A 21,248-nucleotide genomic window follows, 5' to 3' on the forward strand; every position below is an offset into this window, starting at 1 on the left:
CTGGTCAGTGGAAGATAGGACCACAGCTCTCTCTTATTTCAGATTGCTATAAGAACTGCTGTAAGAATAGTTTTTGTTTCCTAAGGGAAAACTGCCAGAATTTGGAAGCAGATGCAGCTTCTCTCCTTAGAGTACTAAATCTACCTGCACAGTGTTAGGACATGGGAAACATTCAGTTATTAAGAGGGATACAGCTTGAATTATTCTGGTTAGTCTCTTTCACTGCTTTAATCGTAATAACAGAAAAACTGAAGGTACTACTACTAATTACAGTCTTTTTGGTTGATTTTAACAGTTTTCTGTAGATATCTAAACCAATACTAAGTGAGTTTTGACACATGAACATGTGAAATTTTTAACCTACATCTGCTTTTTACCACTTGGTCATCTATTTCAGCTAAAGATTTGCTTTATCTTTTAATAATTTTATCTACTTTCAGATTTTTTTAGTTTTCAATAAAAATATCTGTGGTTTGATTATCAAAGCTGGTGTTCTGACATGAAATATTTCTCACCAAAAATAGATGGGTATACATTCAGCGTGCCCTGTAATGTAAATATCCTGTGAGTAGTTAAAGTTCAGAGAACAGCTAAAGCTCTTGTGAGGACTGCTTGTCCTGATCAAAACCATCTTGAGGAAACACACAGAAGAGTTGTTTTATTCAAGGATCCAGAATATCTACCTCACTTAGAAATGATGATATCTATCAAAAAGTATGTTTAGAAATGCTTTCACAGTGGGAACATACATACTGGTGGTATAAGTTGGAGAAGTATCACGACCCTGTAGTTTTCAACTTCTTTTGCACCAGAACATCAGTTCTCACTTGCATCCTGCTGTGTGAGTCCCACTATTTTGAACCGACATTATTTCTCACACAGTTGTGCAGCTTTAAAGAAGTAAAAACAAGCCCACACATCAGAATTTGAAAGGAGTTTTACTGTCTCCCAGAGCAACAGCAAATGATGAGGATAACACACCAGCAGAGCACCTGGCCAGCCGTACCCATGGGTTTCTTTCCCTCTTCACAATAACTCTATTATACGCAAGACTTAGAGAAAGAAGTTATTAGCTTTGGAGCACTGCTGTTTATTTTCCTCAGAATGTGCCCCGTATGGTTTGCATGTAACAAAAGTTAAAACAAAACACAATAAAATTAAATGAAAAACTCCAGGGAATTTAGAGGTCATTGAAAACAGGAACTAGAGGAGAAAAGCTGAGGGAAAACATCTGCATGCTGTTCTAGTGAGGAAGGGATGTTAGGCAAAAAAAATGCCACATGGACTATTTCCTGAATATAGCCCAGATGGCATGGTGGGACGTGATATGCATTTTGCAAAAGGACAGCGCCATCTACTAATTTTGTGCAGGGCCAAATAATCTCAGAGGGAAAAATGAGGGTCAATCTGAAAGCGTTGAAAGTGCTTGACCTGTAGCTAGCAATTGCAGTACTGCTTGTATGAAGTGATCTAGCAGACTGAAGAATCCTGACAGCTTAGGATGATACTTGAAGGCAGCCACGGGAATTTCTTTTTCAAAAATCTCTCTTCCTTTATTTGGTGGAGGGACTAGAGATATTTCTTTCAATACATATATAAGAGAATCAACAATACTGAAGCATATCACCAATCCCCATAGAAAAAGCTTTTAGCACGCACATGTGTAAACATGACTTGATTGGATATTGAGGTACTTAGCCATAGGCAGGAGAAGAAGTGAGAAAGAAAAAGAGGCGCAAATATATAAAGCATTAAGGACACTGCATATTTGAGATCAGAGGGGACACAGCAATTTGTTATGAGTAAGAGAAAAATTAGCTTCTCCTGTTCTGAGATAAAGGCTTTTTCTATTGTTATACACAATATGATATGTATATCATAGATCCTACGGCTCTTATGCAGTTCCTGCAAGGTAAGCAGGCTGTGTTATGTTTATTACTGTGTATTGCTCCACAGTAATACCTATGGACCACTGCATCATGGTCAGCAGTTTAAGCAGTGCTCAAACAGAGGGAGAGAGAGAGAAAAAAAAAAAAGAGGACAAGCTGTGCTCCAGAGATAGTTTAATTTTTACTGATACACCTCTTATATTAGTGTACTAACAAAAACTATATTTAAATAAATAAAAGGGGTAAAGGACTGTATGACATGAACAGATGCTGGCTCCTCCATTATAGTCTGTCCATTTATCCATTTACCTCCCCCTGGCCTGGTTTGTGCCTCAAATATTCATTCCCTGAACAAAACCAGGGATTCACAGTCAGGCAGTTTGGAACACTTGCTGTCATGCTCTTGTCAAAAAACAAACTGCAGAGTGAGCATGTGGCCATTATATAAAAACTAGCTCAGTGTTCTTGGGGTTACCAAAACCTGAGATTTTTACCCTGGCCAGGGGTGAAGAGAGGGGCACTATATCTTTTGGTGTCATTTAATTATGTGGGAACCTCAAGGTTCTGTGGGTTTACCACCCTTACATCTGTCCTTCTTAGTTTAGAAGAGTTTGAACTAAGAGCCTTGCCAAAATCCGAAATGAACTGTGGAACAATCAGCAAATTGTTATCAACCCTAATACGTGCTGATACATCTGGTTTGCCAGCTGGGTATGGAGCTCTTACCTAACATCAAATCTTTAATGATGCATGCGGCCTTCAGGGTTTAAACTAAAAAAATCAATCTGCTGACCCGATGGAATTTCTTTAATTTCCTGGGTTATGTATTTTATTATTACCTGTTGTTTCATTGTAGTGCTGCTAGGAACAGTAATGCCTTAAGAACTGTAAGCTCAGGAGTCAGCATTTAAATAAAAATATTAATAAATTTGGTCATTCTTGTTTGCCTGATGGTTTCAGTTGTTAACTCATACTTGTGTGCTGGACTATTTGTATATAGTCAAGCTTTTCTGCCAAATATTAAATGTGAATGTGCATGTATAGGGAAACAAACTAACAAAAACAAAACCAAAAAAACCATCTTTACTTCCTTTTCTGTGTTTTACTAGAAGAATTTTACAAAATAAGTATTTATTTTAAAAATCATGCAGATCGGTAAAGTTGAAGGAACCAAGAGGCCCTGAATTCAATGAGGTCTCTGGAATACCAGATGTTTTGTGTGATGAGGAACATGCGATCTACAGTCTTAATGCAGAGAAAAGATAAAGGTATTGAAAAAGCATGGTGGTGTAGTGATTTTCTTAGGTTGCAACATAAATTATTTGATAAGCTTCAGTAAAGTGGATCAAGAGGCCATAGGTAGGAAAGGCAAGGAATAAAGGATGGCATGGAAAGGAGAGAGAAGAGGTGGATAAACTGCAAAGAATGAGATGTCAAGGCACTGAAACAAACCTGTCAGTATAGGGGAAAGAAAACTTGGAAAGCAGTTGGATCACATCCACAGCACCTTGTTGGGTGGGTAATCTCACCAAGCCAAAGCGCCTATTGTACTGTAGTTTGCACTGAGTTTGAGCTGTCACTGAGAAGTATTGTGTAACGTGACTTGCACAGATGACCAGAGAACAGCTGGCTCTGTGTTTTATTGCTCCAGTAAAAATAATCTTAATGTTCTGGCATTCTAGAGAACATTTCAACACTACTGTTGTCTTCTGGGGCAGGCATTTAGGTCTTTCACTTTATCATAATTTACTTGTTTATTTATTATTTACTTACTTTATTGATGTGTTCTATTAAAATTCCTTTTTTTTTTTTTTTTTAGTTCAGTCTTCTGAAACTCTCCAAATTTTTGAGGATCTAAAAGTATTTTTTCCTTCTGTTGTTATGCTCACACAAAAAGATCTTTCTTCTCTTCACATTAAAAAAATATTTTTCATGCATGTTATGTGTTGCACATTGCTTGTTTCTGTGGAAAATCTCATCGTGCGTTCAGCACAATGCAAAAGAGAGTCTGTGAAATGGGATCTCTCTAAGGAAGTGCTGTAGTTCAGGGAGATTAACATCTTCTTTCTTTGAATATTTGTCAGGGACCCACCAGAGTTCGAGAAGCATTTGGACAGTGCTCACAGAAATTTGGCTTGAACTTGAGATATTCCATGATTCTAAGAAGCTCTGAGCCTGAGAGGAGGGAAGTGTCTCTCCATCCTATTATCTACTAAATGATAGTGGGAATTGAGTTCAGAAGTAGAACTTGGGTAGAGATTTGTGCCTATTGTTTACATTAAGTTAGTGGTTACTGTACAGTCTTCAATTTCTGATTCAAAGAGCAGCATGTTCACTTAATTTCTCCTTTGATCATGTCTGTGAAAAAGAAACTGAAGCAGTAATAAGTCATCCAAAGACTGTGTTCTTTCACTAATATTTTTATCTGTCAGGAAATTTTCTATATCCCTGGAAGGTGTTCTTAAACTTATCATCAGTTGTTTTACTTCCGTCGGGAGCCCTCTTCTAATATAAATAAATAAACAAATAAAAATTGAGGGCATAAAAAATTTTTCATGCAAAACAATATTTCTTCCATAAAATGTTGCTACAAAGAGTATTTCAGTTTATTAGCCCATACATTTTACACTGATAATCACATTTTGTGGCTATGGTTGTAAATGTAAGTCCCTAGCACAGATCTTCTCTATGCAAGTCTTCTATTATAAATGAAGATAGGCTCTGTTGTATGCAGAACCATGGCTTTGTATTCATCCATCAATTTAAACTAAGCAATGTTCCATTTGATTTCAGCCCAATATTGTATTCACCTTCCTTTACTGTACTAACACTATGCCTTTGAAAAATTCCTGTTGGAAAAGCATGCAGTTACTTTTCTGTTATTTGTGCAATCTTATGCTGATCTCATACACAGTTGTTTCTATTACCTCTTTTCCAAAGTGCCAGGTATTATGATGGTTTGTTTTGGCTTTGCCACAGAGCTTGCAACTCCATGTGCTGTTTTTCTAAACTCCTCCTTCAGCTTACTCATGTAGTATTTCACGTTTTTTTTTTAAATGTCCATGGGGTCAAAGTACTGTACTTTCTCCAGGAGTTTTAGTTTGCCTGGAAAATTCTGACAGCTGCATAAAAAGATTTCTTCTTCCTTTTCCAACACCATTTCTAAATGTTTTGTCACAAGATTAAATCACAAGCAAATAATTTACATAAAATCAGACAATTTTCTGAAACTGCAAAACATTGTTCTTGGCCCTAAAAAAAAAGTCTTTCTTTAAGGCTTTTTTTTCATTATTGTCCTGAGACCTCCAGTTAAAGTCTATCTCATGTTTCATTTTTATAGTACGGAGTCCCATTCAGTTTTTTAAGAACAACTTTGACAGCTCGGTCACACTTTCTGGATGAATTGAAAACTATAAAAATATCAGATATACCACCATCTTTTACTTTCTGTGTGTCCTCCTTTGCAGGCATATAATATTTGCATTTAAATATTTCCTTAATGGAAACCTTTTCTACTTGTTTGCCATATTCCCCAGCTGCAAATTTTGATTGCTCTTTGACCTTCTCATGAAATTTCTTTTTTCTTACACAGAACATCTTTGTGGTTATTAAGTCCTCTTTTTCTTCCATTTAAGAGCTTAATCAGTTACATTTGTACTGAAAGAGAAGACGTGGGCAAGATAAAGAGATCCCTTTTCTTCTTTTATATTTTAGCACAAATTGAACTGCAATTTGATTTGTTCATGAAAATTGCTTCCAAAACTATTATACCTATGGTAGGTGATGTCTATAGGAATTAGAAATGAATTTAAAAGGATTGTTCAAAGGAGTAAACTGAATATGCTATCTTTTTTTTATGAATTGCGATTACAGAGAATTGTTCTTTAAATGCTTATGCTAAGTGGTAATTTTATGCAAAAGACTGTGCAGTTGCTGATTATTTCAGATTTTGGAACAGTAATAGCTATAATTTATGCAACTATTTCTGGTTTAGCAGAGTCTTAAAAGGTTTCATGTTTTGGTAGAAGTCCAGAAACTTTAGAACATCACACTGTCAAGTGTAAGGCTATCACAAGTCTGTGATGTGTATCTGAGAATATGATTTTAAAAGTTTATATGTGAGATATAAATATATACATCACACACATGCACACACATATCCTTAAAACAAAAACAGACCTCTGTCAACAGCAAAACTTTTGAGATATGCTTATCTAAAAGCAATATTCCCCTTTTACTATTACTCTGAAGAATATTGCAAGTGGAGGGATAAGAATCATTCCCACATCTTACACAAATATAAAAATGATGCCTGCCAAGCATAAAGATGGTGCTTAGTTGCATAAATGTACATGAGTAAATCATTATTTTGGGGAGGAGATGGAAGAATCCTTTTCCCTTCCTGAGAAAATCTACGAAAATCAGATTGTTTTGTAGGTCATTTAGTGAAACCTATGTTACTGTTGTCATTCTTTTGTTTGTTTTCCATTGGTCCCTAAACATGCCTGGCTACTTTTGGGACTAGAGTAAAGAAATAATGTCTTCCCTGAAGTGTTACCTATTTAATTCAATATTAAATTCTATCTGCTTTAATAAGGGAAAGAAAAATATCCATTGGATTAAAGTCAGCAAGGTGACATCACTCACAACAGCTTAACTCACAGCACAAGGTATAATGAAGACCTGAGCTGTGTGCTAAGTAGGAAGATATTATCGCTGCCAGTGCTTTTCATATGCAATACCATTTAATGCAGTGTTGTGAGGAAAGATTGGAAAAGACTAGTTTCACTAAAAAGATTTCTTTGTTTTTTTGTTTCAACATCCAGTAGATGATCTTCACTGGAAAAAACAGGACACTTCTCCAAGGTGGATGAAAACCAAAACAAGCAGGAAGGAAGTAGAGTGTCAAATCTGTTTAGTAGGAAAGCACAAGAATTGGAAAAAAAAACAATTTGGGGGCATAAATCATCTCATTCGAGGTCAGATGTAGACATCTATGCAGCAGTTGCTAAAATTATATGATAAGAACTGCATCATGATCTACTCACGCAACTCCCTCCATTACAGTCAGACAGTCGTTGTATCCCTAGTAATTGTTCAAAGCTGCTCAGAGGAATTTAAGAGAGAAAAAAAATGCTTGTTTGGGTAATAGCAAAGGGAAAGCATTCAGTAGTGTTGGAAGAGTAGTGTTGTCAGGTGTAGATGAATAAGGGTAGAATTTTACTAATAGGCAATTATTGGCAAAACCATAATTTTATTGTAGTGCAGCAGGCAGAATTTTGGCTTGAAGAGATGCTTGAGCTAAAATTAGAAAAGAAGAACTGATGACACAGAGAGTATATAGAGCACTCCATGAGCTTAAGGGCAGGAGGGGAAGGCATATAGTAATGAGTGAGTGATGAGTGAGGGTTGAGAAGTAGCATTTTTTTTGCCTAGAAATAATTAAACCACTGTGCCAAAGGAAATAAAAGGTGAGAGAAATTGTGATGGAGAACAGGAGTTGAATGGAAGGGAGACAGTTACAAAGAGATGAACACTAATGAAGATTTTTAGTGGCACGAGGAGAGGAATTAGAATGAGAATTTATAGACTGGGACGAAGGAGGAAGATCATAGAGTATTTAATCAATTTTCCTTAAAAACATGGGTATGAGACCAAAATCACCTCTTCTGTCCAATTTGTGTGTGTGTGTGTTAGTTCAGCTATACACTTACATGAAGATTCTTCAAATTCTTGAAATCTCCTTCTTTAATTTCAGTGATTTTGTTGTTCTGTAAATCCAGCAGAGTTGTGTCAGGGGGAAGGTCTTTTGGCACTCTTTCCAGACCTGGGAAAAAAAAAGAAACAATAGACTTTGAAATAATTTTCAAACAGCAACCAATACTTTCCTTAGTTACGTTTACCTTTCAGTAAACATTTCTAGAACTCATTTCCCGAAGAAGCTTATGAAGAAGACTTATTTGACAGAATTTCTGTCTCCAAAGAGGTAAATGGAGTTTTATTTTGCTATGTCAAATTGAAATTTTTCTATTAACATTTCCATTATGCCCTTTTCTGAAAATATATCTGAGCTATATCTTGACTTTGTCAAAAATATTTCTAAGGTATTTAAGCCTATTGAATTTTGTGAATAAAAATTGCTTTCAGAATGAAATATGGCATTTATTGATTTCACTGTATGTTAGTCTTTTTGGATAGAGAATATTTTCTGCTATTTAAAGGGTACAGGAATTTTTTTTATTGAAAGAAGGATGGTTGCTAATTATAAGCATTTCCAGAAAAAAATATTGTTTGTTTGACAGTAGCTAAATAACTTGAAGTTAGGTCCACCTTAAAAAAAAAAAAAGACATGAAACCCCCACTTTTCTGTCAGCTGAAACTGCATCCAAGTTTTCTGGAGAACAAATCTCTTGGTTTCTCTACAACTGCCAAAAGAACATCAGACAGTTTAAATTAAAGACTCTCTTTGGGACTATTTTCTGAATAGCTGATATATAAGTCCAGTGAAGTAATGGAAATTAAATTATTTAGTGTTAAATAACACTCACTTTACCCAGCTTTCCTTTCATAGTGTGACTTGGAATACAGCAAATTAATAGTCATTCTGATTTACCACAAAGTTAATGTTTCTTTCCTAGCTTGTCCTGTTATTAAAATGAAACAAAATAAAATAAGTAAAAACAAATCAAAACAAAAATTTAAAAAACAACAGAATGTGAAATGTGAAATGAACAAATGAACAGCTGTTATAAATACTTTACAGACATTAATGAAGTCTCAATTTGGGCATCTGACAGAAGTATATATCACCAGGTAGAATACCAATAACATTTTCAAAAAACATTTCTGAAGCTGTACTCAGAGTTTCCTTGGGATGATATCTGTAAGTATCAGCAGTGTCTCCTGAACATGTCTGTGGACTGCATAACAAATACTGTCCTCAGATGAAAAATGTGTGTATATTTTGACTATTTTTTAAAATAAGTATATTTTAATCTAATAAATCGGACTGCAGAGACCTTAAGATATTTTTGTCCAAACAGGTTGCTCACAAAGGCTGTTGAGTCTTCATCCATGGAGATGTTCAAAACACAGCCCTGAGCAACCTGCTATAATAGACATTGCATTGACAGGATACTGTCTGAAGACATTTTCTCCAAACTGAAAAAATTCTGTGAGTCTGTGGTGTTTAATAGAGAAAAAAATAAAGAAAAAAAAGAAAAAGAAGAAAAATTTGGTCTTATTTTGAATTACTATGGCAAATAATGAAAAGAATGTGTATTTGGCACCATACTTAATGCTTCTAACTTACATAAAGAGCTCAACTTTTGAAGTGTTTGCTTCCTAGGTTTAAGTGATAAGTCTGTACAGAACATATTCTATTGCCCTGATGCTATAAGAAGTCTTTTTTTTTTTTTAATTTAAAGAAATTCTAACCACTCTTCCAATTTATTTTTATTTTTTTTGCCATCCATAAGTTCCCAAATATTAGCTAAAGAAGTATAAAAATATATGGGTTTAATATTTAGTAAAATTGGCTACAATATAGGTTAGCCTGGCTGAATCTCATCATAACCAAAATGTTTTAAGAATCTTCCAGAATAGAATGAATGAGTAAAAGCATATACAGCATATAAAATGACAAAAGCCAAAGCTCATATCTGCTATTCACCTTACTAATTTTCAGCACGTGAATTGATTATAAAGCTTAGGGTTCTTCATATTCCTAAAATAATGTTTAGACATGGAGTTCAATTGTTCTGTAGGCAAAACTCTCATTACTTTCAGAAGTGTAGGACTAGAGCTCCAAATATACACAAATGTAATACCATATAATTTGCATGTTGTTTCTGGACAGTTTCTGTCCTCAGCAGACAACAGTGATGTCAGCAACTAAAAATTCTCTCCCAAAAAGCACTGTTTGTTTAAGATCATAATTGTTGTGAAAAGTTTTCACAGTCTAGCAACTTCAGAGTATTTTTCACATACAAATGCAAAAGAATGCTGAATTATTTAAATACAAAGTAATATTAGCATGTTCTAGCTGTCAGTACATTCATATCAAAAACACTGGCATTTGTATTTTAAGTGCTTGTGGCAGAAACCAGGGTACACGAGAGTTGCACAGCTGTACATTATTGGATGTCCTTGGAACATACTTTGTAAGAATACTTGGACTGCCGTTAAAGGGATGATTTGCTAAAGACTGAGCTTCAAATTAAATTTCCAGCTGTACATTTCAAGCTTCACGTGTCAGATTCTAGAAGTTGAGGTATTTTCTTTGAATAAGGTAGAACTGATAATTTCACAGAGCTCTGAAGTTAAACTGTGTTTCATATTATAACAACTATAATGAAATAACCTTTAGTGAAAAATGTGATTTTATAAAAGCTTCCTATCTTGTTTTAAAAACTAGGATGTATGTAGCTCCACATACAAAGAATATAACTTCCATCCCTTAAAATATAAACTTGTTTTATTACTTCATATGCATACATTCACATACTCTGTTATTTATTTCCTGAAACCATTTCAAAAAATGGTTCAAAAAACAGCTGTAGATGTGACATTTGGTTTTTCTTGTCTGAGTTTTGAATATCGGAGAGCAGAGCATCATGCTCTGTGTGGAGAAGCACAGGATGCATCTCTGGTGTCATAGAGATGTCATAATAGCTTTAAGTAGTATGGTACATCCACCAACTGACAGCTACATAAAAAAATGCATCTCTCCAGAGAAATAAAAGTTCATAAATATGTGGATCTGGACACCACCTTATAAAATCAGCAGTTAAATAATTCAGGATTAAATTGTGTTTGATTTGTGGACTGGGTCCAAGTGTTGTGACACTTGTCACTTCTACATGAGCTTTCAAGTCTCTGCAGAGACAGGCAGATCTCCAGATAGGTACATGTAGGAGTTACATGTAGAATTACCTTTGCCCAGGCAGATTTTTGGATTCTTCTGGATAGAATACAGAGGAGTTCTGAGGATAACTGTGGGCTGCACTTATTACTTATTTCTGAGAAACACACATGATGTCCACATACTTCTGAAAACAATTTTTAGTGTGACTCTGCCCACCAACAAATGCCTTCCAGTGAAATTTATGTAGTACCAACCAAAAGGGGAACGAGTACAGGAAAATGCCAACTGAGTCACTTCCTGATTTATTTTAAAACCAGTTCATACAAATATTCCAGCTCTTAGTTTTATTTTTTAATACATATATACTTAAGCTTGCTTCTTAAAAAGCTGCATGACAACCCTCCATAACAGTCTGACTTTTTATGCAAATAATCACTACTATACAGCTTGGTAATCTGGAAATGTTTCAGGTCCCTGGTTTCTAAGATGAACTTAAAACTGAGTAAAGATTTAGATTTTTCTGCCTCTCCTACTGTCTGTTAAATTGTTAAACGTATGGCTTTATTTATTTTTATTGAATAAAAGTGAATCAGTTATTTTTTAAGCTTATAACTGTATTTTAAAAAATTACAAATAAGCAAAAATGGTATAAGCCCACCCTCCCAAAATACTTGCTTATGTTGAAATCAAGAGCCTAAGGATTCTCAAAATATATGGAACCTAATGAACCAGTTTATGTTTCTTTAGTCAGGCAGCTATTGCCATTGGCATTAAAGTAGTATTTCAGTACTACGTCTTCCTCACAGAAGCTAAAAAACTATAAATTCCAGTTATCAACTGCAAATTGGACCAGATCAGTATCATGCTCTGCAGATTTCAATATGCAGATTTTTTCTTAAGTCTTACCTCATCAACTTATGAGAACTCAGTGATTCTCATCAGTGTACATGTATATGTCATAGAATCATCACAGAATCATAGAATGGCCTGGGTTGAAAAGGACCACAATGATCATCCAGTTTCAACCCCCCTGCTATGTGCAGGGTCACCAACCACCAGACCAGGCTGCCCAGAGCCACATCCAGCCTGGCCTTGAATGCCTCCAGGGATGGGGCATCCACAACCTCCTTGGGCAACCTGTTCCAGTGTGTCACCACCCTCTGTTTGAAGAACTTCCTCCTAATATCTAATCTAAATCTTCCCTGTCTAAGTTTAAAACCATTCCTCCTTATTTTATCAATATGCACACTCATTAACAGCCATTCCCCCTCTTGTTTATAGGCTCCTTTCAAGTACTGGAAGGCCACAATGAGGTCTCCCCGGAGTCTTCTCCAAGCTAAACAAGCCCAGTTCCCTCAACCTTTGCTCATAGGAGAGGTGCTCCAGCCTTCTAGTCATCTTAGTGCCTTCCTCTGGACTCGCTCCAAGAGCTCCACATCCTTCCTGTACTGGGGGCCCCAGGCCTGGACGCAGTACTGCAGATGGGGCCTCATAAGAGCTGAGTAGAGGGGGACAATCACCTCCCTCTCCCTGCTGGCCAACCCTTTTTTAATGCAGTCCAGATCACAGTTGGCCTTCCAGGCTGCGAGTGCACACTGCTGGCTGACGTCTAGTTATATATATCTATCTATATGCATATCATATCTATATGATAATACTTCCAGAGCAGAATATGCCATAGGACTATAAAAAAGAAATAAGTGTTAATAAGCTTGAAATACTTCCTTTTGATAGTATCAGTTGCACTTTTATTTTCCCTGGAAGAAGCTTTCTTAACTTATTTTTACCCTAGTCACTACATCACAGATGCTTGGAATAATTAATACGATCAAATGCATCAGAGGGATGGCTAGCAGAGCTGGATGATCAGCAGATTTCAATCACACAGTGAGACAACAAGGACCCACACTCACTTTTAGAAGTTTAGTGAAGGAAAGGTTCAACTACAGCCATATAGAAATGTTCAGTGGAGAGCATTTCTCAGGTTCAGTAACCCCTCTGTAGTGAGAGGATTGAGAAATCAGGCTTGTCTCAATGAGTGTGTGTAGTGTTTTGTCATGATTTCTTAAGTAAATTAGATTTATGCGATTGTAAGGCCTGTCTGATTGTTTGTGCCTTACCACCTGGAGAAGACACAAGTCCCATGAGTCTGGAGATTTTATGAAACCAGAAACTAGGTAGAAACAAGCCAAGCTAATGACACAGTGAGGCTAAGGCTGGTATAATTCAATTTTTACTGAGTCCCAGAGAGAGCAGAGAACAGTGGACAGTCATCTCCAGCATGGTGATACGCCAGCCCAACTCACATACGCTGCCATTTAGCTGGCCAAGCAGGTGTAGGAGATGCAGCAAGGATTTGGGAATAGTCTGAGGACTAGGGGAGATTAGGGATTTTGGTATACAAGGCAAACATTCTTACTTCTGCAGCACAGGGAATTATGCACTCAGCTGCAGGAGCTGCGACCAAGCAGTTGTGGAATTGCTTAACCCCCAAAATGACAGGGATGGCTTTTGAACCCCACTCACTATGAAGGGGATTCAGTTTGCTCCTCCAGTTTCTCAGAAGTGAGAGTCTGCAGCTTGGCATGAAGCCATGTTTCTGCTGAAGCCATGCAGCTCTGTAGAAAAGGAATGCAAGATTTATGAGGCTAGTGAGAGAAACGAAGCAAATGGGAGTCTTGAGTCTATAGCTCAGAGATGAGGACACTTCCCTGGGAACTGTGTCTTTGCAGTGCTGAGACCACATAGTCAAAATAACAAAAAGAGAATTGTGCCAACTACAGACTACTTAATGCAGCAGTTTGCTATGGTTTTTTTCTTTCTTTTTTTTTCCCCCTATGTTCTCCTATCCTTTTTACAACAACTGAGGATGGGGCTTATTCTGCTGGAAAATCCTTCCCTTCCCCAACTGGGAGAAGGGGTCAAGGGGCAGAGGGAGATCTGAACTCTGCAGCTCAGATACATGTGTTATTACATCCCAACACTCACAATTATTATCATAGGGGCCATAAAATGGGGCTCTTTTCAAGCCTGCTTCAGTTTCCACTAACAGCTGCTGCCAGCTGAGGAATTTGGCCTGAGCTACGTGTAATTCCCAGCCGTGGTCATCAGTGGCTGCTCTCCCAGCAGAGGAGGCCTCTCTGGCAGCTGCCTGTGCTTCCTCTGCTGTGTGCTCTCCCTGCTCCAAGCCAGGCTCTGCCTTGTCCCACAGTGGGCAGCAGCCCTCCTTCCCTTCCTCCTTCCCTCCCAGGGGTGAATGCCCTTGGTGGTGCCCTGTGTGGACCCTGGGATGCATGGGGTGAATGGCAAGCTTATGGGTTCAGCAGTCTTGGATGTGGAAAATCACAGGACTTAGAAAAGTTCACTGAAGCTTTTCCAGGCTGTGTACTTGAGTATTTACTGGAAATATGTTCTCTATTGTGTAGGATTTGAAAATAAGATCAATTTCATAATTTGCATTCTACCAGCCAGAAAAATAAGAAACAATTGTCCTTTGCTGAGAAGTATCCATAGACTCCTTCTCTCTCCCAATTTCAAAGTAAAAGTCTGTTCTCTGCATTTCTCATTCCCTATGAAATCATCAGTACTAATGACTACTTTATTAATTTAAAAAAAAAAAAGAAATCTGAAAAAGTGGAGAACTATTTTTCTCATGTGATTGTTCTAAAAAGGAGCGTCCACTGGAACACTTGAAACTGAAAATGCATCTTCCTAAAGGGGACTTACAACCATTTTCAGATGTTTTTCCTGCTTTCAGTCCATAAGATTCATTATCCATTAAGATCCATTTGGGGCTTATTTTCTTCACAGATTATTTTTGTATACCTCTGACCCTTCCCTTATGAAAGAATGAGAAAATGAAATCCATCCCCTGCTGAGGTCTCTCACAGAAGTAGATCTACAGATATACCACTACCCTGTGGTTTTTTTTTTTTTTTTCCACAAAAACATTTCACAAAATTGCAGAATCATGACAATTTATAACATTGCTTCCCAGAACAGAGTGAAGAACACCAAAAAAAGTAATAAAATCACACACTGTGATCAACTGCTCAATTATCTATTATGATAGTACTAATAATTGAAAAAGTCACAGCAAAGGTTTTAAAATGAGTGCATAGCTTGTCTGCTCACTTCCATTTCCACCCACTCTGTGTAGTGAACACGTATTTCAGAGTATAAAAGATATTGCAAGCTACAGATGTTATGAATTATTTTTCAGCGTTAGTCACATTTCTGGTACAGATAGCTTCAGTCTCCTGGCTCCGAGCACTAATACCAAGAAGTAATGATGTATCCTTAAATCTCAAAATCAAGCAAATTCCTTTTCTGTGTTCTTTCTAACTGACTGTTAATTTCAAAGGTCTGGAAGATTTATACCTTATCAAGAAGCAGAGATTTATCTTAGAAAGGCAGAAAAGTGTTTTGAAAAAAAATCATGAGCCTTCAGGGATGAAGGCATTATGTGAAATAATCAAATATCGTGAGATTTCTGAAGTAACTGCTAGAATTGCCAACATTACATTACTGTCATGGTTACTAACATAAAACATCCCATCAGAGAACAGCAACAGTCCTGTGTGATTTGTATAATCTGCCAGCACGTTGTGCATAGTGACTTTAATCACTGTGGATGCAATGCAGATGTACTACCCATGACTACTCATGAATTGAGGTGAAATCTGTATTTCTTACACGTATTTAGAGTACTTAGAAGAGACCATTTCAGTGACTGGGAAAAGTGAACACTCTCTAACACTAAATTTTTTAACAATCATTTGGAGTAAGGATGTTTTCCTGATCCATGGTTCAAGCAGCAGGCAATAGATATTAATCTAAAAACACTACTCTAAATACTTGCTTTGGAATTTACCAGAATTAGCACTAACATAAAGAGGCAGCAATAAAGAGCAGTTTGGGGAGATCTCTTCTACTTTCCAGTAAACTTACACCTTCCTTCTCTGACCACATGGCCATTGCACAGCCCTAGTTTTATCATGACCTGCTGCCACTATACACACATGGTTAGCTCTGTTCCCTTTTCTTTCCCATTCTTACTTTCCAGTGGTAAAGAATTAGTATGACCTCCTCAGTTTGAAGGCATGTAAATCCTATTTGAGCTTAGGAAAATAAATTGCATCAAAATCCTGTTATTTCTTTGTTCATACACATCTTATACAAAGATATTCGGTAAAGGGTTGTGTTTTTTTTGAGAGAGAGTGGATGTTGCACTGGTACAAACACCATTCTTCCATGTTAATCTAAAATAGGAATTCACTGAGAGCCAGTTTAGCTTCTGAGGCTCACACTGGAGTGGTAGAAGGGAAAACATTTATTGGAAAATGAACTTCTGTACTCTGTGATTAGCTGTGTCCAAAGTGAAAATTCTCCAGCACAGAAACTGAGGTCATCCTGGGCTTTCACATGTTAGATGAGGCAAACAATGTAGAAGAAGCTGGTTCTAGGATGACCTACTGCACATTATGTTGTGTGTATTACAGAAGCAGGCTGCAAAGTCATTTATATTTGCATATCTTAAATACTGTAGCACTTATATAAATAACCTGCCCATTCATCTTGCCATTAAATACATAAAGTTTACAAGAAATGAGATGGACAGAGGTGGTTTCTGATTTTCACTGTGTTGCTTATTTATTACATTCTTTTTCATAGTGAAATAAGAACTGCAAACATCTTCTCCTTAACAGCTTTCTTGTAGCAATTCAAAGTCATTCCAATCAGATTCCTGGGAAATGAACAAAAGGCTGAGAGTGCACTCCTGGGTGCCCTCACTTAAGAGTATGCAAGGGGACTGCACATGAATATTTAAATATTGTTTTTCATCTTTTTTTTCTTTATAGAATGCCTAAGTGAGTAGTTCTGTCTATGTAGCAACCCTGTTGACAAGTGAACACAGACCTGTTGAACTCTGTAAGTCCCTTGAGTTGTACAAAAGCACCAAAAGCACAAAACACACAAGCTTCCCCTCATCATCACCAGTTGCATGTACGGTCTTTGGTCTTAAAAGTCTCTGTGTTCACTGTTTCTATCTCTTCCCTTGCTGAGAAGCCAATGAGAAATTTCCACTCCACCTATCTGTTTTTCTTTCCTAGTGTAAAGGACAATAATGCCTTGCAGGAATAGGCCATAAAATGTAATGCGACTGGACAAAACTTGAATCCTAACATTTGCTAATACTATTTGTCAGGACAAACACAAAAAGCAGGAGAAAAAAGTTTCAAAAGAATGTATGAGATATTACAAAGCATATCCTTTTAGACTTGAACTTTAAGAAAATATAAAAACCTTATGAAAAAAACTTTTATTCCTGTAACCACATGACAGATCCAGGATATGGATAAGGTAATACACAGACTAGTGAGTCCAAAGTTAATAAGGAAGGATTAGAAACGTCAAAACTTGGTTAGAAAGAGGTGTTTTGAAGACTTGTTTAAAAATAGATACTTTTCTAAATACCACAGTAATTGGGCTTGGTGAAAGTGGTTTTCCTAAGAATGGCAGTTTCTTACTATTATCGTTGGTGGCTTCAAGTAGGAGACAAACTCCTAGATCACATTCCTTTTTGCAGAATGAACACTGAGAAGGAACTCTTGGAATCCTTAGGTCTTCCTAGGATATGGCAGAGAGTCTTTAGCAGGTGAACAGCACAGGCTTCATATGTTGAAGATATGAATAGCTCCTAAATAGTTATACGTTACCAAACACTACATCCTATAGAGATGTTAAGAACTTAATACACATATTATAGATTTCAATAGCAATAGTAGATATCAGTAGTGATTCTTTAGTATGTTTCAAGTGCTTCAATCACCTGCTATGTTTTGTAATGTCACAACAATTGATTCAAGTTTTATTATCCATCTATTAGTTATTTATTTGTACAGTGGGATATTTTAGAAACCAGCCCTTTTCATATTCTGATCCATAAAACAGTCAATTCTCATACAACTTGTATTTGGCACTCAAGATTACCATTCCCTCTACTAGGCCATATTAAATGATGTTCCTTAGTCTAAACCAAGCAAACAAATATAAAATCATCAACCCCCCCCCCCCCCAAAAAATAAAAACAACTCACCAAAACAACAGTCAACCAAGCAAACAAACCCAAAAGCACAGATGAGTAACTGTTACCTTGGAGCAGGCAATGAAAAAATAAAGTACATAATTAGAATGGACTAACTTTCATCCAGAATCATGTCTGTCAACTGGAACTGGAACATCAGCAATTCAGATTGTAAAACTAGTGGCAATGCAACAAGCCCTGCCTATTGCTCTTGCAAAGGAGAAACCTAATCATAGTTTATAAATACAGAGATTCCTACATCTAGCCAGTTTGTTGGTTTGGGTTTTTTTTTTTGTTTTTTTTTTTTTGTTTTTTTTTCCTGAAAACCTCTCAGGAGGGTGTTCTAATTATTTTGTTCTTAATAATTTTTCAGGATTTACTGAGTATAGGGCTTTCTTTTGTACCTTCTTTAATTTCCAGTTAAAAAATAAACGGTGTAAACAGAATAAGTACTAAAAATTTAATAATCTGGGTCAAATTTATTGAAAAATAATGCTGTTAACCTGTGTTGACTTCTTCAGTCTTTAATTTTATCACACATATCTTCATTAATTTGAAAATCAGTTGTATAGCCTCAAATGACAACTGAGGACTTCTAATGGTAGTCTAATTTCTCCTTTCAGTCACCTTAGGCAGGAAGAACTGCCCTGTGCCCTATGATTGTGAGAGAGACCAGATGACTCTTAGGTAATGAACATTACCTGAAATGACTTCTATATCTTATCTGTAATACTTCTTCATATAGGTTCTACAGTCTGATCTCCAATATGTCTCAGTCTTACAATTCACCTAATTATCACATAATATAATTATTTTAGCCCAATTATTGTTTATAATAATTATTATAAGGTTAATGATTTCTGTGTGAAGACAGCACAAGTTTTGTTTTAATAAAGAATGTCCAGAAAGGCATTTAGTCTTAGTTTCAAGGCCATTATATTATTACATAGAGGCCACTATTTGTATAACCAGCAATATATTCTCCTAGATTTCACAGTACCATTTTCATTGTTCACGTTTCTTGTTAGATACAGATTTAGGAAATTTCCTCAGAGTTTCAGCTTCTGTTAAACAGAAAAGGAATAGATCTCCAGCCCTTATTGTTAGAAGAAAGAAAATAAACATGGAATAATGTAACCTACATTTTCATCAATTAAAATGTCAATTAACAAAAGATTTGTTTAAAAAGTATATTTCTTAATCACTCTTCATTTAAGGATTCATGATTTTTCTTACTGCACTTTTAGAAACTCACTGGATTTCGACTAAACATTTAGATTTTAAAATTATGTTTTTGTAAGGATGGTAAAGATTCAAATAATATCAGGGAGTAACCCTATCTGTTTTCCGGAACTCATAAAATGATTGAGACTGATCACCAGTAAGGTAAGTATTATTTTCTATAAGAATATTTTGTGTTGATTATGGACGTTCTAATCAAAGTATGTCCCAAAGGAGTTAATTTCCTTAAAAAGGAGAGATGAGGTTCCAAAGAAAGAAATGAAAATCACAAGAAGGTCAGAAAATTGGTGTTCAGATGCTTCTGGAATATTTTACACAAGGAGATAAATTGCCTTTTGTCAACGAATAAATTAGCTGTTGACACGTTACCATGGTTCAAGTGTTGAAGAGCCATCATTTAATACAATGTAGACACTTGATCTATTCAGATAAACTGACTCATGCTACTGGATCCCTGGAATAATGCTTTACACATCTGTGAGCTTTTCTCCCGCTGATCTCAAAGTGCTCTTCAAATACAATCCAGCACCCATGCTGAGCTTTAATACACCCTTCTTTACAGCTGGAGAAAACTTGCCTTTCTGAGCTGTGACTAAAGATCCCATTTAAGATATAATACTGCTTCAACTTTAATTACTAAAGCCTGCATGGATGCTCATGGCAAGAAAGCTGGAGGAACCCTCCGTAAGAAGTCCGTAAGGAAGTCAGTGTTACTGCATCCTGAAGAACACTTACACTTATCACTTCCTAAGGGGCTGTCAGACTCATCTGAAGGTGAAGTAAAGCTCTGTCCACCATCACTGACCATGCTTAGGGAGCATTCTGCATTTGCCACATTTGCTGAATAAATACGCATGTCCTCCTGTCTTTGCTTGAGATACTCTTTGGGAAGCTGGGACTTAAACTGAACTGTTAAGCCTTGCTAGGGTTTCATGAGGCATATTTGCTTAATAGCAATGTCTTCCCTATGTTTATTATTTTGCAACATGGCAAGCTTCCTCTGACCAACTGTATTGGCCAGTCTGTAGTGCATGTTAATAAGGAAGACAGTAACCTGTATGGAAAATCCAGCTATGGCATAGTAGTGTCTTCACTGAAGTATAATTAAAAAGTGAATCTATGACTTCCTTTTAGCAATGGGAGGGAAACTCAGAAAAGGCAGCACTTTCATAAAAGTATTGCAGAGATCCTTGAGCCCGCTGCACAAAGGTAATTAATCTCATTTGAGGTAGGCACACTGGGTCCTGTTCTCAATATGTCAGTAACTGCACCTCTGAGAGAATTCTTCTTCAGGGTGTGAGAAGACAGTGCTCTCCTTCCTGCTAGTTCAGCTTTTGGCTTGGAGGCAAAATAAATTAATTCAGAGGTATGTGCTTAGGAAGATTTGACTGAAGCTTGAAAATGCAAGAATGAAAAAATTCAGCTGACACTAGTGTAACTGGACCACCAGGCATTTTTTTCACTGTTTTTTTAGAATTCGGATTTTTGTTTTTTAATATTCCCATCCAATCCTCATGAGAAGTGGCAACTGGACAAAAAAGACTTAACAATTACAGGAACAAACCTGATCTCTGGATGCTGGATGTAATAGCTGTTGTGGGTTGTTTTTTTTTTTTTTCCCCATAAGTCAAAGTCAGGTACTGAGCTTCTTCCTTATGCTGCAGGAGTTTAAAAATAGTAAATGCCCTTTTGAGGACAAAATGAGGCATACAGAGGAAGAGAAAGCCCACGTTAGGTCTCTCAGATGCCTTGCTCTGACCTGCCCTCTCCACCCAGCTGCAAGGGGCCCCTTCTTCCAGACCAGAGTGTGAGTGCAAGACAGGATCCAGATTTCAGTTTTCCTTTGTGGATAGGGATTTAATTCAGTATGCTCTTAATAAGTCCTTGGGAGGAGTCTTGTTATTGCCTGCAGCTTTTCTTCAATTAGTACTCGTGGGATGAGATGATTAAATGTGATAATTTTAGGGGGGAGAGATAACTAATTTGGTTGGGTAGGAAATGCCTAAAGCTGCAGGGAAAGGCAAGCCAGGAGTGGTGGTTTGCAGGAAGGTGCAAGCACTCTAGTCTTCCTGGCAGCACCTTCACTGTTCCCAAAGAAACGCTGAGCTCTTAGAGCTAGCTCCTGGCTTTCCTAGAGTAATTGGGTAAATCTGATCTAGGTGGA

At 36.8% G+C, this 21,248-nt stretch overlaps 1 protein-coding gene across 1 annotated transcript in view; it reads right to left on the reverse strand.

Moving 5' to 3' along the window:
* Positions 1 to 21,248, reverse strand: part of DCN (decorin) — a 38,555-nt gene that overhangs the window by 9,043 nt on the left and 8,264 nt on the right. The window contains exon 3 of the mRNA XM_031600483.2: positions 7,604 to 7,716. Within this exon, the coding sequence (XP_031456343.1) occupies positions 7,604 to 7,716 (113 nt within the window). The remainder of the gene's footprint in view (positions 1 to 7,603; positions 7,717 to 21,248) is intronic.

This window comes from Phasianus colchicus, chromosome 1 (genome assembly GCF_987193195.1).
Source record: "Phasianus colchicus chromosome 1, bPhaCol1.hap1.1, whole genome shotgun sequence".
NCBI lineage: Eukaryota > Metazoa > Chordata > Aves > Galliformes > Phasianidae > Phasianus > Phasianus colchicus.